This window comes from Capronia epimyces (genome assembly GCF_000585565.1).
Source record: "Capronia epimyces CBS 606.96 chromosome Unknown aczIQ-supercont1.3, whole genome shotgun sequence".
NCBI classification, from domain to species: domain Eukaryota; kingdom Fungi; phylum Ascomycota; class Eurotiomycetes; order Chaetothyriales; family Herpotrichiellaceae; genus Capronia; species Capronia epimyces.
Genome location: NW_006912906.1, coordinates 1,865,995 through 1,879,860, shown reverse-complemented (window position 1 = coordinate 1,879,860; position 13,866 = coordinate 1,865,995). Strand labels below are relative to the sequence as shown.

The 13,866-nt window shown below is 54.2% G+C and overlaps 8 protein-coding genes across 8 annotated transcripts; 5 read left to right on the top strand and 3 right to left on the bottom strand.

Moving 5' to 3' along the window:
• Nucleotides 1–48: 48 nt before the first annotated feature.
• A1O3_03953 (uncharacterized protein) lies at nt 49–863 on the bottom strand (the record flags this gene model as incomplete). Its single annotated transcript, XM_007734085.1, has 2 exons — nt 49–743; nt 797–863. The coding sequence occupies 2 exons, from the start codon at nt 861–863 to the stop codon at nt 49–51; spliced, it is 762 nt and encodes a 253-aa protein (XP_007732275.1).
• A 597-nt stretch (nt 864–1,460) lies between these two features.
• Nucleotides 1,461–2,549, bottom strand: A1O3_03952 (uncharacterized protein; the record flags this gene model as incomplete). The annotated part of the gene is made up of 2 exons (XM_007734084.1): nt 1,461–2,376; nt 2,443–2,549. 2 exons carry the CDS (start codon nt 2,547–2,549, stop codon nt 1,461–1,463), a joined length of 1,023 nt encoding a protein of 340 aa, XP_007732274.1.
• A 705-nt stretch (nt 2,550–3,254) lies between these two features.
• Nucleotides 3,255–4,117, top strand: A1O3_03951 (uncharacterized protein; the record flags this gene model as incomplete). Its single annotated transcript, XM_007734083.1, has 2 exons — nt 3,255–3,329; nt 3,455–4,117. The coding sequence occupies 2 exons, from the start codon at nt 3,255–3,257 to the stop codon at nt 4,115–4,117; spliced, it is 738 nt and encodes a 245-aa protein (XP_007732273.1).
• Nucleotides 4,118–4,666: 549 nt separating this feature from the next.
• A1O3_03950 (uncharacterized protein) lies at nt 4,667–5,584 on the top strand (the record flags this gene model as incomplete). The annotated part of the gene is made up of 1 exon (XM_007734082.1): nt 4,667–5,584. The coding sequence occupies one exon, from the start codon at nt 4,667–4,669 to the stop codon at nt 5,582–5,584; it is 918 nt and encodes a 305-aa protein (XP_007732272.1).
• Nucleotides 5,585–5,995: 411 nt separating this feature from the next.
• On the top strand, nt 5,996–7,165 carry A1O3_03949 (CMGC/CK2 protein kinase; the record flags this gene model as incomplete). Its single annotated transcript, XM_007734081.1, has 4 exons — nt 5,996–6,110; nt 6,170–6,543; nt 6,595–7,014; nt 7,070–7,165. The coding sequence occupies 4 exons, from the start codon at nt 5,996–5,998 to the stop codon at nt 7,163–7,165; spliced, it is 1,005 nt and encodes a 334-aa protein (XP_007732271.1).
• A 727-nt stretch (nt 7,166–7,892) lies between these two features.
• Nucleotides 7,893–8,197, top strand: A1O3_03948 (uncharacterized protein; the record flags this gene model as incomplete). The annotated part of the gene is made up of 2 exons (XM_007734080.1): nt 7,893–7,923; nt 7,980–8,197. The coding sequence occupies 2 exons, from the start codon at nt 7,893–7,895 to the stop codon at nt 8,195–8,197; spliced, it is 249 nt and encodes an 82-aa protein (XP_007732270.1).
• A 230-nt stretch (nt 8,198–8,427) lies between these two features.
• A1O3_03947 (valyl-tRNA synthetase) lies at nt 8,428–11,511 on the top strand (the record flags this gene model as incomplete). Its single annotated transcript, XM_007734079.1, has 1 exon — nt 8,428–11,511. The coding sequence occupies one exon, from the start codon at nt 8,428–8,430 to the stop codon at nt 11,509–11,511; it is 3,084 nt and encodes a 1,027-aa protein (XP_007732269.1).
• A 918-nt stretch (nt 11,512–12,429) lies between these two features.
• On the bottom strand, nt 12,430–13,783 carry A1O3_03946 (beta-lactamase; the record flags this gene model as incomplete). Its single annotated transcript, XM_007734078.1, has 3 exons — nt 12,430–13,128; nt 13,196–13,332; nt 13,396–13,783. The coding sequence occupies 3 exons, from the start codon at nt 13,781–13,783 to the stop codon at nt 12,430–12,432; spliced, it is 1,224 nt and encodes a 407-aa protein (XP_007732268.1).
• Between the last annotated feature and the right edge of the window lie 83 nt (nt 13,784–13,866).

The following is a 13,866-nucleotide window of genomic DNA, read 5'->3' as shown; positions in this document are numbered from 1 at the left end:
GCGGCTTGCACTCATGGACTGGCGTCACTAAATCGGACGGATCACGGATCACGGACTAGGATCTGGAGGGGACGAAAGTGAAGCCTTGTCAGGCTCCGTCGGTTGCGGTTGGTGGGCTCGAGCGAGACGTCGAAGCTGGATCTTTCGCTGGTGCTCCCTGAGAAGGTGTAACCTCTTGTTGATGTCTTTGGTGTGCGGCTTGAACGCCGAAGGGTTGCGCTGCAGGGCCTCCATTGAAGTGGCCACCACCGCTCTGATGGTCTGCAAATCCGCCAGATCCGAGTCGACCCCCTCTGATTGTCCCGACCGGCTCTCAGCGCCGATCACTCGGGCCATGGCCTTGACGACCTGGAGAACGACCGGATGGTTCACAGCGAACCAGACGGCATGGCAGGGTTCTGCTCGATCGGACCCGTATAGTCTGTTCAGCGCCTCGGCCCTCCTGCCTGCTTTCTGTAGCCCTTTCTTGCTGGTCGGTGTTTCTCCACGATCAACATCCCAGTCGATGGCGGGAAGGCGACATGTGCCGTTCACATACGCCTCCCAACATCTAGCCTCGACGGGTGTCATCTCCGATCTTGCTATTTCCGCCACACTTTGACTGGATATCGTCGACCTTGAATAGTCCGTGGCTGCGGCAAGACCACCGCCATCATCGAGGCATTGCTGGATCTGATCGAGTTTCGCAACCAGCGTCGAAGGGGTGTCGTCGGCGGTCGGAACTGCTAAGGTTCGGGAAGGCTCTATTAGGAATTAGCGAGGCTGAAACCTTTATGGACCTGTGTCTTCTTCATACTGCTTGCAAGGACCTGTGTCTTCTTCATACTGCTCGGGAGGGATTGGTCTTGCGAGGTGTCTGCCATCGTTCAACGAACCAGTGGCTCAGGCTGGCTGGCTTGTAGTTGTAGTGCAATCTGTGCTTGTCTAAGAAAGCCGGAGAAGGCTGAAGGTCATTCCACGTGTGGAGGTGAAACAGGTGCGTTAGATCTTGACTTGTTATACTATGGCACACACACACATGCACACACACACATACTGGCATACTCACAGAGAGGGGATTCGGGAGGCAGAACTCTTGCGGTGTGCCTTGTACTTGATAACAGAAGGAAAAAGGCGGGGTGATTTGTGTAGCGTGAAGCAGCCCAACCACATGGGTGCCCATGACAAGCCCATGTCAATATTGACCTATCGACCTGGATAGCTAAATACAATCTACCGGTCCTGGCCTGCCTCCCTTATATTCGACTGGCATTGCGCCCACGACCAACCCTCAACCCTCAACCCCCGGCACGATAGAACCAATTTAAACGACATGATTCCGTTCCGACAAAGAAGCAACCGTCCGCGGCAGAGGGGCCACTGTGGCTTTTGTGAATCCTAGACTCGGATCTGCTGGTCCGAACAAGCATTTTGGAACCATCACTGGCCACTGCATGCAGTGTTAACTTCGAAGCTTCCCCTCAAGGCAACCATGCAGGTCTCGACTTCGCAAAGGATCGTTGCGCGTAGCTGGTGTCGCTACAGACTAGCCACTTCTCCGGCTGCAACCAGAAGGCTTCATGGTGGAGCTGGCCTTTGGCTCGGCCACGCAGATCAAAAGGGTCGAAGAAAGTCCACCAGGTGGCGCGGGATTCAATCCAGCCGGGCCCGTCTCGTTCCGTTCTGCCATCAGGATCCAGATAGCGGGTCGACTGGCGTGGCAAGAACCGGCCCGGGTGGATGATGTTGAGCCAGTACGTGTACAAGACCATTGGTGCAGCCTCGAAGGCAAAGACGTACCATTCGTGCCAGAGGATGGCACGACAGAGACCCAGGCACGAGGTGGGCGAGGCGATGGTGCTGAAGGCTTCGATGGCGCGATACACGCAGCGCAGCAAGATGAGGGTGGACGTGCCGTACAGCATGATGCAAATCGTGCGCACGTTGGGTGCCAGCATGCCGGAGAGCACACAGCGGCGATGCAGCCACGCCACCATGCCCATGAAGAGGCATTCAATCACCGCCTGCAGGACGAGTCCAACAGAGATCAGAACGGCTCCACTCTGGTACAGCGAGATGTCGTCCCTTGCTGCAGCAAGGCGTGCTGCCCCGGCAGCGGTCACTGCCTCCACCACAATCCCCAGGTACAGGAAGAAATATAGCACCCGGCTGGGGTTGAGTGGTGCATGCATGGGCAGATAGTGCATCAGTCGGCCCAGGATGTTGTATTCGGCCGCCGAGTAGATGGGAGGCCCGCCGTATATGCACACCGCCTGTGCAATGAACAGGCCCAGCTGGCCAGGGTGGTAGGTCGAAATGCAGCGGACGATCCATCCTGTCGTGAATACCGCACCGCCCCAGAACATGAAGAACGTGATGCGCCAGTACCGGTACCGACTGGAGGAGGAGGAGGCTTCCTTAGTATGCGGGATATCGAGGAAAAGGGCTGATTGATGCACTTACTAGTTCTGTAAGATGTGAACAACTAGTGAAGCGCCCACAAGTGCTGCGAAGACGATGGGCAGAACATGGCTTGGGCTGTAGGCGTATAGACTCTTCTCGATGGCCATGATCACCAGACCTCACCTTCAAGGCGTCGGTCCAAGGTGGGAAACTTTGGCTGGAGAAGAAGGGAGAAGGGGGATAACGAGCTTCAGAGATGTGTGTATCCCTAGAGCAGAAGAAGGGTTCTGGCGGTGTCTTAAATGGAGCATGAAAGTCGACGTGCCCCAGCCTGCCGCCCACAGCAACATGGCTTTACATAGCATTAGCAATCTGCCGTGCTCGAGCCGTCGACGCATTTTATACCATTTATATACCACAGGCCATTCTGTTGCGATGCAGTAGTGGAGCGTGAGCCTTTAAGCCCCAGTTGACCCCGGAGCGCAGCATCGCACCGGATTTGGTTAGTGTGACCTTAGGATCTGCCGTGGGCTTCCTAGGCACAAGGTGGCAGGGGACAAGAGACAGGGAACAGGGGGCTAAGGCCTCATGAAGGACAGGCCTGAGCCTGAGTCTGCGCCAGACTAGCACATTCTGCTGCCCCTCGTGCTCGCTCACCTTCAGCCTCAGCCTCAGGTTCAGCCTTCTGACCGCCTTGTTACAGCCAACAAGGTAGCCATTAAAGTTAGTACGGAGCGCAGTCCATCTCAAGAGCATAGCCTCACTCACTGTCTCCCCTCCTCGCCCTCTCCTAGGTCGTATTTCGCGCCGGACTACACACCAGATCGCTTCCAGACCCAAGCAGGCCCCAGATATTGTACGCACACCGTACAATGGACCGAAGATTCATGCAAGATGGAAAACAGCGCTATGACTACCGAGAGCGCAACGGTCTCCGCGACCCACCGGTATGTCCACTCTCGCTTTCGCTCTCGCTATTACTATTATTAGTAGAAGCAGGGCTTGTGGAGACGCCCGACCGATATTGTCTCCCAGACAAATATGTTGCTGATGACAAACGTGGTGTGAGCAGGAGTCGCAGGCATCACCTTATTCAGGCAGTAGCAACAGCGCCAATCTTGAGGTTCAAGGATTCCCCTCGTACCCTGTGCAGCCGTACCACACGCAAGTGGCCTCACGCACTTTTGCGGTCAAGCACGCCAAGATGGCAGGCAAGGACCTCATGGTCCTCGACAGGACCGCCGGAGCCAACACGCTCTCGTATACCACCACAGTCAGCTCACACAAGCCGCAACTGATGGTACAGAGAGCCTCTACCTCGCCCGGTGAGGCCGAGACCTTGGTGGGAATGGCCGCATTCTATACCCTGACTTCCAAGATCGACGTGCAAATCGGCGGAGTGGGCGTCACGCTCCAGCGCCATCACCATAACACGCCCACGCCGCATGCCACCTTCACGTACACCTCGGCAAGTCATCCACAAGCTCGGAGATTGAAATGGAGGAGCAAGACCTCATTTGAATATCTCGACTTCGATTGTGTAAGCGAGCAGAGCGGCGTGGTGATAGCACGGTTTTTAAATACCAAGTGGAGCATGTCCAAGCTCGGTCAGTTGGAGATCTTGGGGCAGAACCTCGCCCACGATGAGAAACTCGTGGATGAGCTGGTCGTATTGGTCCTCGCCCTGGTCGGGTTCTCGCAGCTGGAGCAAGCCAGGAATTCCGCTGTTATTTGATGTTTTCGCAGGTTGGATGGTCGCAACAGCTGCCGGATTGAATAGTATGGTTGGTTGGGTTTGGTAGATGACAGCGCGGCGGAGAAAAGGAAACAGGCGGAGGCAAGGTGGAAACAGAGAGACACCAGGTCTCTGTGAACGTATCAGCCGTTGCAGCGGAGCTCACCCAGGGAGTACGGCGTACACTGACAACTATACCTACACGTCCCTACCTACTTAATAACGGAAGCGAAAGGAACGCGAAAAGACACGCGAGACGCGAAGGTCACAGTCTTGAATTGGACTGCCAAGGCGACACAAGGCTGAGGCTAACTGCATATGAATGTCGGCGAGGCTCGCCGAGACGACAAGGAGTTTTACGTGTTCGCCATTGATATACCCCCATAACCCCGTTCCATGATCCATGCCCCTGGAGTAAGCCGACGAGGTCCCGCTGATCGGATATTGGCGCACTGTGGCACTTTCTACGAGCCTCTTCCAGCTCCAAGATCGTCGCGAAACAAGGCCGAATAAGCGTGCACCCTTGGGCAACCTCGCAGAGTGATACAAATGCCGCCGACAAAACGAGCTCGCATATCCCATTCTCCTGACCCGCAGGATATCGACTACGAAAGTGGCAAGCTTCAGTCACAGCCGGGACCTGAAAACCCCGCCATAGAAACGCCAGGCCATGCAATGGATACAGACTCCAACATCTCGATTCCCGACCAGGTGGCCTACTGGTCGAAGATCACTCCCAGCGTCGACGGGATGCTAGGGGGCTACCCGCAGGTTTCCCGCATTGACCTTCAGTTCTCGCGGAACTTCTTACGCAAACTGCAACGCCTTGATAAAAGTGACCGGGCCCGACCGAGCGCAAACGCGCCACACGATCAAGCGGAATATGCATTTCAGCATTGTCTGGAGCCCGGAGCGGGAATTGGCCGCGTCACACTCAATCTACTAGCCGGAATTTGCTCCAAAATCGACATCATCGAGCCTGTCAAGCGATTCACGGACGTGCTCACAGCAGAGGACTCGCCAGTCGTGCGATCTGGGCAACTGCAGCGCGTATATAACGTGCCGCTGCAGACATGGACGGCGGATTCCATCCCCTCATATTCAGCCCCTGGCCTAGATGCTGAGGCCACTCCGGCAGCCACATCAACAACCGGAAGGTACGATCTGATCTACAACCAATGGTGCTTGAATCATCTTTCCATGGCCGATTTGGTCAGTTATCTGACCAAACTGATTCCTTTGCTGCGAGCGAATGGCTGGATCATCGTGAAGGAAAATCTCTCCACAGATGCATTTGCAGCAGACATCTTCGATGAAGAAGACAGCAGCGTCACCCGCAGTGACCAGAACTGGAGGATCGGGTTTGAACAGGCTGGGCTGAAGCTGGTCAAGACCGAATTGCAGACTGGATTTCCGAAAGCGTTGGGATTATTGCCGGTCAGGATGTATGCTTTGAGGCCTCGATAAAGCCCTAGCTAGTGTAGCGAAGGCCGTGGCCACATTGTATACAAGTGTGTTCCCATAGCAGGGGGACCAGGACCAGCCTTGCGGTGCCAGACTGTGGGAAGTAGGGCGGAGTGGGCGGACCACCTGCGCCAGATGCAGAAAAATGCACGTTTTGCCCGTACACTCCCCAGCAGCCTTGAATCACTGCACCCGGCGGCAGATCAAAGGCTCCCACCAAGGACTGTATCGTATTGATTTGACCCCCTACCAACGTTCGTTTACCCACAGTATCGCACCTCTTAGCCGGGCAGCCGCCAGGACAGTGCTCTGCGGCTGCGCTACCATATTCCAGTCTCCCGATCAGAGGTGGCATCCAGCGCCGGCCCTCCTCCAACGCATGAGACAGCCCCGCGACCGACCGCAACCGCAGCCATGGCGCGAGTCTACGCCGATGTCAACGCCAAAATGCCACGGTCATACTGGGATTATGACTCCGTGGCTATCTCATGGGGAGTCTTGGAAAATTACGAGATCGTGAGAAAGATTGGTCGGGCTCCATCGCGGAATCCTACTGCCTGCGCAAATCGCTAACACGGCCATAAACAGGGCGAGGAAAATACTCTGAGGTGTTCGAAGGCATTAACGTTGCCAACTATCAGAAATGCGTCATCAAGGTGCTCAAGCCGGTCAAGAAGAAGAAGATCAAGAGAGAAATCAAGATCCTACAAAACCTTTCTGGCGGACCCAACATCATTGCCCTACTTGACGTCGTGCGCGACAGCCAGAGCAAAACACCCAGCTTGATCTTCGAAAATGTCGACAATACCGATTTCAGGACACTCTATCCCCGCTTCGTCGACTACGACGTGCGATACTACATCAACGAGTTGCTCAAGGCGCTGGACTTCTGCCACAGCAAGGGTATCATGCACCGAGACGTCAAGCCGCACAATGTCATGATTGACCATGCGAAGAGAAAGGTGAGATCGCTGGTCAGTCTTGCGCAAGATCTGGACACTAACAGCGGACAGTTGCGACTTATTGACTGGGGGTTGGCGGAATTCTATCACCAAGGGACTGAGTACAATGTCCGGGTGGCATCGCGATATTTCAAGGGCCCTGAACTGCTCGTGGACTTTCAGGAGTACGACTACTCGCTTGACATGTGGTCTCTTGGTGCCATGTTCGCGTCCATGATCTTTCGCAAGGAGCCTTTCTTCCATGGAAACAGTAACGCTGATCAACTGGTCAAGATAGCCAAGGTACTGGGGACGGACGAGCTTTTTGAGTACCTGGATAAGTACGACATCGAACTGGATGCACAGTACGACGACATTCTAAGCAGGTTTCCCAAGAAGCCGTGGCAAAGCTTTGTGAATGCTGAGAACCAGCGTTTTGTGAGCCCGGAAGCCATCGACTTTCTTGACAAATTGCTCAGATACGACCATCAGGTTTGTGTTTCCGGTCTTCAGCTGGGAACCGCCCTTTACTGATTACTGGCTATAGGATCGTCTCACGGCCCAGGAAGCAATGGCACACCCGTACTTCGCACCAGTGAGGTCCGCTGCGGCACAACAGAGTTCACAGAACCATGTCTCTTGATCCAGAGGCCCACCGACAAGATGTAATTCAACCCCCACAAACTGGTCATCACGAGGGATGATGAGACAGTCTGTCACGGCTTGCAATCATGCCCCGGATGAGTGATGAGCAATGACAAAGAGGCAGTCTAGAAAGCCGTGACACCGCGGATGCAGCTTGATGCCGAAGGACAATGGTCCGAGAAAAGGCCCGAGGCGCTGCGATGCACGAAGTATCGAAGTATTAGGAGGGTGGGAAGCGACGGTGACTGTTTGATGCATGGAACTGGCCAGGACAGAGGTTATTGCGTGGAACCCGGCTCAATTGCCACGTCAGGTGCATTCTCAGTAAAGCGTCAAGGGTGGCTTTCTCGTGCAAGAAACTCCTACGCAATGGTAGTTTGATAACCAGTCCGCAGCTTGAACTCGAGTCATGTAATAGTAGTAGTAGTAGTAGTACTCCGTACTCCGTACTCGTACATTTGCCTGATGTCAGTCTTGGCGTGGCTGCTATATTTTTGGAGCAACCGCTAATTAGTAGGATGAGTTGCGACGCATAATCTAGTGCTGTCGTCCCCCAAAATACGTCAAAGTGACTCATTGCTTGTATTTACAGTCTATATCAGGAGCCAGTGACTTCATTTGAAGAAACGGGCGTTCCTGTAGCCGCGAGGCAGTCTAACAAAATACTTATCAGGCCCTTCCTTCTGCGCCCTCCTCCTGCTTGGAGACGGCTACCTCGTTTCACTATGGCTCTGAATGCCGCATCGCACAATCCCAGTGAGTTCAACGGACTTCTGTGAGAGCGTGGGTCGGGGATTGACACACTCTTCTAGCTGGTGAACAAACAGGCTCGCCGTCAGGACCTCCTCCGCCAGTATCCTCCGATATTGCTTCCATAGCCCAAGATGCCGCCAAAAAAGACTCAATGGGCCAGAATGTGCCCGGAAAGGATTTGCAAGACAATGACAAGGGCCAAACTGTGATGGGCGAGGCAGGCAAGCCAAAGACGGCCAAAGAAAGTATGCAAGCCACTGCTGAAGGACCGCATTGATGCGCGATGGTTTTGAGAACACGTTTTTCGGGTTGCGCTGTCTTGCGGAGCGTGACGCACCCGAGAAACCGTCAGACGAGTACCAGGTCACCGAGGCATCGTGGTGAATGACTGGGAAAGCAGCTGCCACGGGCAATGGCATCGTGTAGCTGGCCGTCAGCAATATAGAGCCCAACTCATCGCACTGACCGCGATCACTATCCCTCTTGAAGAATCTAGACTCTAACTCTATGCCTCCCACAGTTGAAAAAGAGCGTAAAAAGGCCGAAAAACTCGCGAAGTTCCAGGAGAAGCAATCTAAAAAGCAAGCTCCACCGGCCGATGCTGCACCCAAGGCAGCAAAGAAGGAGAAAATCAAGAAAGCCGCCGCGGCCGATGCCTACGAGCCCCAAAAGATCGAATCCGGCCGGTACGAATGGTGGGAAAGCAGAGACTACTTTAAGCCTCAGTTCACCAAGGATGGCAAAATCAAGCCTGCAGGAAAATTCGTCATCCCCATCCCTCCTCCGAACGTGACCGGGTCCCTTCACATGGGTCACGCCCTGACCAACGCACTGCAGGACACAATGATCAGACATGCTAGGATGAAAGGGAAAACCACGGCGTGGATCCCGGGCTGCGATCACGCTGGTATTGCCACGCAAAGCGTGGTGGAACGGATCCTGATGAAGACTGAAGGTAAAACTCGACACGATATAGGCCGTGAAGCTTTGCTAGCAAAGATATGGCAGTGGAAAGACAAGTACCATGCCAATATCACGAGCCAGCTTAAGAGAATGGGGGGTTCGATGGATTGGTCCCGAGAAGCGTTCACGATGGACGAGAACTTGTCCCTCGCGGTCCGGAAAACGTTCATTGATCTATTCGATGAAGGCATCATCTATAGAGCCAACCGCTTGGTGAACTGGTGTTCCGCTCTCAGCACGTCCCTGTCCAATCTCGAAGTCGACAACAAGGAACTCAAAGGTCGGACGAAATTGAAGGTGCCAGGCTACGACAAGCTGATTGAGTTTGGAGTGCTCACCTACTTCAAATACCCAATCAGCAAAGGAGATGACTCGCACAAGTCATCGACTTCTCCGGACCGGTTCAAAGGCTACGACTTCATTGAGATTGCAACGACACGTCCGGAAACCATGCTGGGTGATACGGGTATTGCTGTACACCCCGATGACAAGAGGTACAAACATCTTGTCGGGAAGACCGCCATCCATCCTTTTATTCCAGACCGTAAGATTATCATCTTCGCAGACGAGGAGGTGGAGATGGAGTTCGGTACTGGTGCTGTGAAAATCACCCCAGCGCATGATCCCAGCGATTTTGCCAAGGGGAAGAAGCACAACCTGGAATTCATCAACATTCTGAACGACGACGGCACATTGAATGCCAACGCCGGGCCTTTCGCTGGCCAGAAGCGGTTCGACGTCCGTTACGGTGTGATCAATGCCCTTAAAGAACTTGACCTCTATACAAAGCAGGAGGACAACCCGATGACGATCCCTATGTGTCAACGGAGTAAAGATGTTATTGAGCCAGTGTTAAAGCCTCAGTGGTGGATGAAGATGACCGATCTAGCCAAGGCTGCGGATGACGCGGTGCTGGATGGAAGAATCCTGATCAAACCTGAGACCGAGTCTCGACGATTCCATTTCTGGATGCAGAATATTCAGGATTGGTGTATTTCCCGACAGCTGTGGTGGGGTCATCGCGCACCGGCGTACTTTATTCAACTCGATGGTGAGGCGAGTGATGAAGCTGACGATCGATTCTGGGTGTGCGCCGAGAACGAGGAGGAAGCTCGTGCCAAGGCCGAAAAGAAGTTCCCAGGGAAGCAGTTCACGTTGAAATGGGACGAGGATGTGCTTGATACGTGGTTCTCCTCCGCCCTCTGGCCCTTTTCCACCCTCGGATGGCCGAAAGACACCTCCGACCTGAGGGCACTATATCCTACCTCTATGCTCGAGACGGGCTGGGATATTCTCTTCTTCTGGGTGGCGAGAATGGTCATGCTTGGGCTGAAGTTGACCGGCGATGTACCGTTCACGGAGGTGTACTGCCACTCGCTAGTCCGCGACGCTGAAGGTAGAAAGATGTCGAAGTCGTTGGGCAACGTGGTCGATCCTGTCGACATTATCCAGGGCATCTCGCTCGAGGACCTGCACAAGACGCTTTATGCTGGAAACCTTGACCCTGCTGAGATCGACCGGGCTAAAGCGTATCAGAAGTCGGCATTTCCCAAAGGTATCGAGGAATGCGGTGCGGATGCTCTTCGATTTACGCTTGTGAACTACACTACGGGAGGAGGCGATATCGCTTTTGACATCAGAGAGATCGAGGCTAAGCGAAGGTTCTGCAACAAGATCTATCAAGCAACCAACTTCGCCTTAGGACGGCTTGGTGAAGGATTCGTCCCAGACGCCACGGCGACCGATAACCGACCCAAATCTTTGGCGGAAGCCTGGATTCTGCACAGGCTGAATCTGGTCACAAAACAGGTCAATGAGGCAATCGAAGGCCGTGAGTTTTCAGTGGCTGCCGGTGCGCTCTATCAATACTGGTTCACCCAGCTTTGCGACACGTTCATCGAAAACTCCAAGTACATTCTCACCCCGGAAGCCCCAGAAGAGGTGAGGAAGTCGGCCCAACAGACATTGTATACGGCCCTCGAAGGTGGCCTGCTTCTCCTGCATCCTCTGATGCCTTTCCTCACGGAGCACCTGTGGCAGAAGCTACCCCGGCGTAAGGATGACACCACGGAAAGTATCATGATTGCGAAGTATCCTGAATTCGATGAGAAGCTCGATGCCCCCAAGGAAGCCGAAAAGTACGAGTTCATCATGGCCATCTCGACAGGGGTGCGCAGCTTGTTGGCGCAGTACGGATTCAAAGAACCCGGCGATCTTGTCATTCAAACCTCCTCGGAGTCTGCCTTCAGGACAGCATCTGATGAGCGAACATCCATCAAATCTCTCGGTGGCAAGTATGCTGGCGAAATCGAGGTTCTTCCTCCAAGCGCCGACTCTCTTCCGCCCGCGGGATCTGCGTTGCAGAACATCAACGCTGAGGCTGCGGTGTACTTGAAGATTGCGGGGCGCGTTGACCTTGTGGAAGAATTGAAGAAGCGGGCAAAGGGCGTTGAGGATGCCAAAGCAAAGGCAGAAAAGAGCAGGAAGATTATGAGTGCCGCTGGCTGGGAAAAGGTCAGCGCCGAGACGAAGAGAAGGGAGCAGGACAAACTGCAGGACGCCGAGAGTGAGGTGAAGAGACTAGAAGAGGCCATCAAAGACCTGGAGCGGCTGAAACTGGAAGGCTGAAGATGAAGACAGTCGCCGAAACGTAGAGGGGTTTGCACGTCGACAGCGAACCGGGGTATGTCCGGGGCTTGCTTTCTGAGACTATGTATTAGAATACTCGATATCGCGAAGGAATGGTACCAGGAGATCTCCAGGCCCGTTCGACTTGTGCGGGTATTATGTTACAGCTGCCAGCCCATTCCGTTGCGTTCTGACTTGCGTAGAGAACAGACACGGGAAGTATGCCAGGGCTCGAGGCTCGAGGCTCTCAAGGGTCATGAAGGCAGAGGACATTCGCGACGGCAGTCGGTTGAGTCAGGGCACGTGACATGCCACTCAGTGCAGGTAAGGTTGTCATCACTTTTCCACCCCTCCCAATCCTCCCAATCCTCGCAACTATCGACGCTCTCTCTTTCGGCGTCCAGATTGGTCTTCTGCCTCTGTTGCTCTGTTGGTCCTCTTCTCGGAATGCCTGCCACGAGGCGAGTTTCTTCATGTCTGCTACCAACACCACACGGGCCGTCATCCTAGCCATGATTCTTCCCATGGTAGTTAGTTTTGACGAGGTCTGCACGAACCTCATCTCCTGCTCTAACTCCAGCTCAAGATGCACTATCGCTATTCCTAAGGTTTCCAGTGTTGCCACCACATACCATGGACTGTGTGGTCATCTGCTTCTGTGACGATTCTAGCGAGACAGCTCCGCCTACTATGATGCTCTCTCCAAAAAGTGTTTGATTTGCATCCGGGGCCTTAAGGCGGCGAACGAGTCTCGTCGACATCTCGACAAGTCAGTGACTCCTGACACACCCACTCCGCTACATGCTTTGAGCCTCATCCGTCCAAAATGCCCGTCCGACGGAACAAATTTCCACGAAGTCTTGGGTCAGATACCTAGAATCTAAGAAACCTGTGACCGAGTCTACACTTACAACCACTTCACTGAAGCAGCCCACTGTACACCCCAGATTCAAAATTAACCCACAAGCCCAAAACCTGTGCATCGGCAAAAGGTAGGACCTGTGAGGCGATGATACCCGCCACACCCTTTTCTCGGTCACACCACCAGAACAAGTTGGGCAAGCCGGCCCAATGACCAGTGCCGTTGGACCTCCCGGTGGGCCCGTCCGAGATCATGAAGGTCAAGCCCCAGCCTTGACTTTTGCCGGGATACAGATCCGGGATCTCGTTGGTGAGATCCGGCTTTGCCGGAGGGATTCCCTGTCTGCCGAAGTCCGGAAATTGGGAGATTTGGTTCTGGAACATGGAATCGACGGTGGCCTTTTGCAGGATCTGGGCTCCAGTCTTGGGAGATTTGCCGTCGTTGAGCAAGGTGGCGAGGATCTGGCAGTACTCTTGGGGTTTGGCGAAGCATCCTGCGCCTCCGCTGTTCACGCAGGAGTCGATCTCTTCTTGCGTCGCCACCACCAAGGGGCGATGCAGAAGATGATCTCGCGGACTGAGTTTGCCATCGGGCGCGCGGGAGTTCATGTAGGCCAACCGGTCCTTCATCTGCCCGTTGGGGAACATGGAAATGTTTTTCAGACCCAAGGGTTGGAAGATGTTCTTCTGGAAGTACTGGTTGAGCGACAGGCCCGTCGCCCGCTCGACGCAAAAACCTGCAAAGTCAATGCCCACCTGCAATCAAAGGTGAGTCAGTCGGTGTAAATTGGGACGGTGTCTGATATGAATCTATTATACGTACCCCGTACTGCCACCCCTCCCCAGGCTGGAACACAAGAGGTTGGATGATGTCGCTCAGGTGGCCCGAAAACTCGTCATACCCGATCGGCTTGCTGTGGTCGCGAAGTTCATTGTTGAAAAAGGTGTAGCCGAATCCAGCTGATCACCAGACAGGTCAACAGTCAATCGAGGAAGCAAAGGCAAGCATAGGCGGCTACATACCTGTGTGCGTGAGCAGCATCCTGAGCGTGATTCCTCGCTTCTTGGCCACGAGCTTTCCATCGGATTGAAGCACCTGCAGGTCTTTGAGTTCTGGACACAGAGATTCTGTCTGCGCGGCATCGTCCAGGGACAGCTTTCCTTGCTCCACGAGCTGCATGCAGGCAACACCCGTGATCATCTTGGTGCACGAAGCGATCCAGAAGATGTTGTCGAGGGTCATGGGCTCTTCAGAACCAAAGCCTCGCTTGCCCGCAGCATGGGCAAACAATTCCTTGCCATCCCTCCCTACGGCGACTCCTACGACTCCGGGGAGGCCCTTGTCTCGGTCGGCGCAGGCATCATTGAACGCACTCTGCAGTTTGTTCACAGCTTCGCTGGAGAGACCCATGTTGTGCTGAAGCAGGAAGAAAAATGTTTCTCAATCACAAAGTTCGATATTCGCAATGCAGTTTGGCCGGCTGAGAGCGAGTT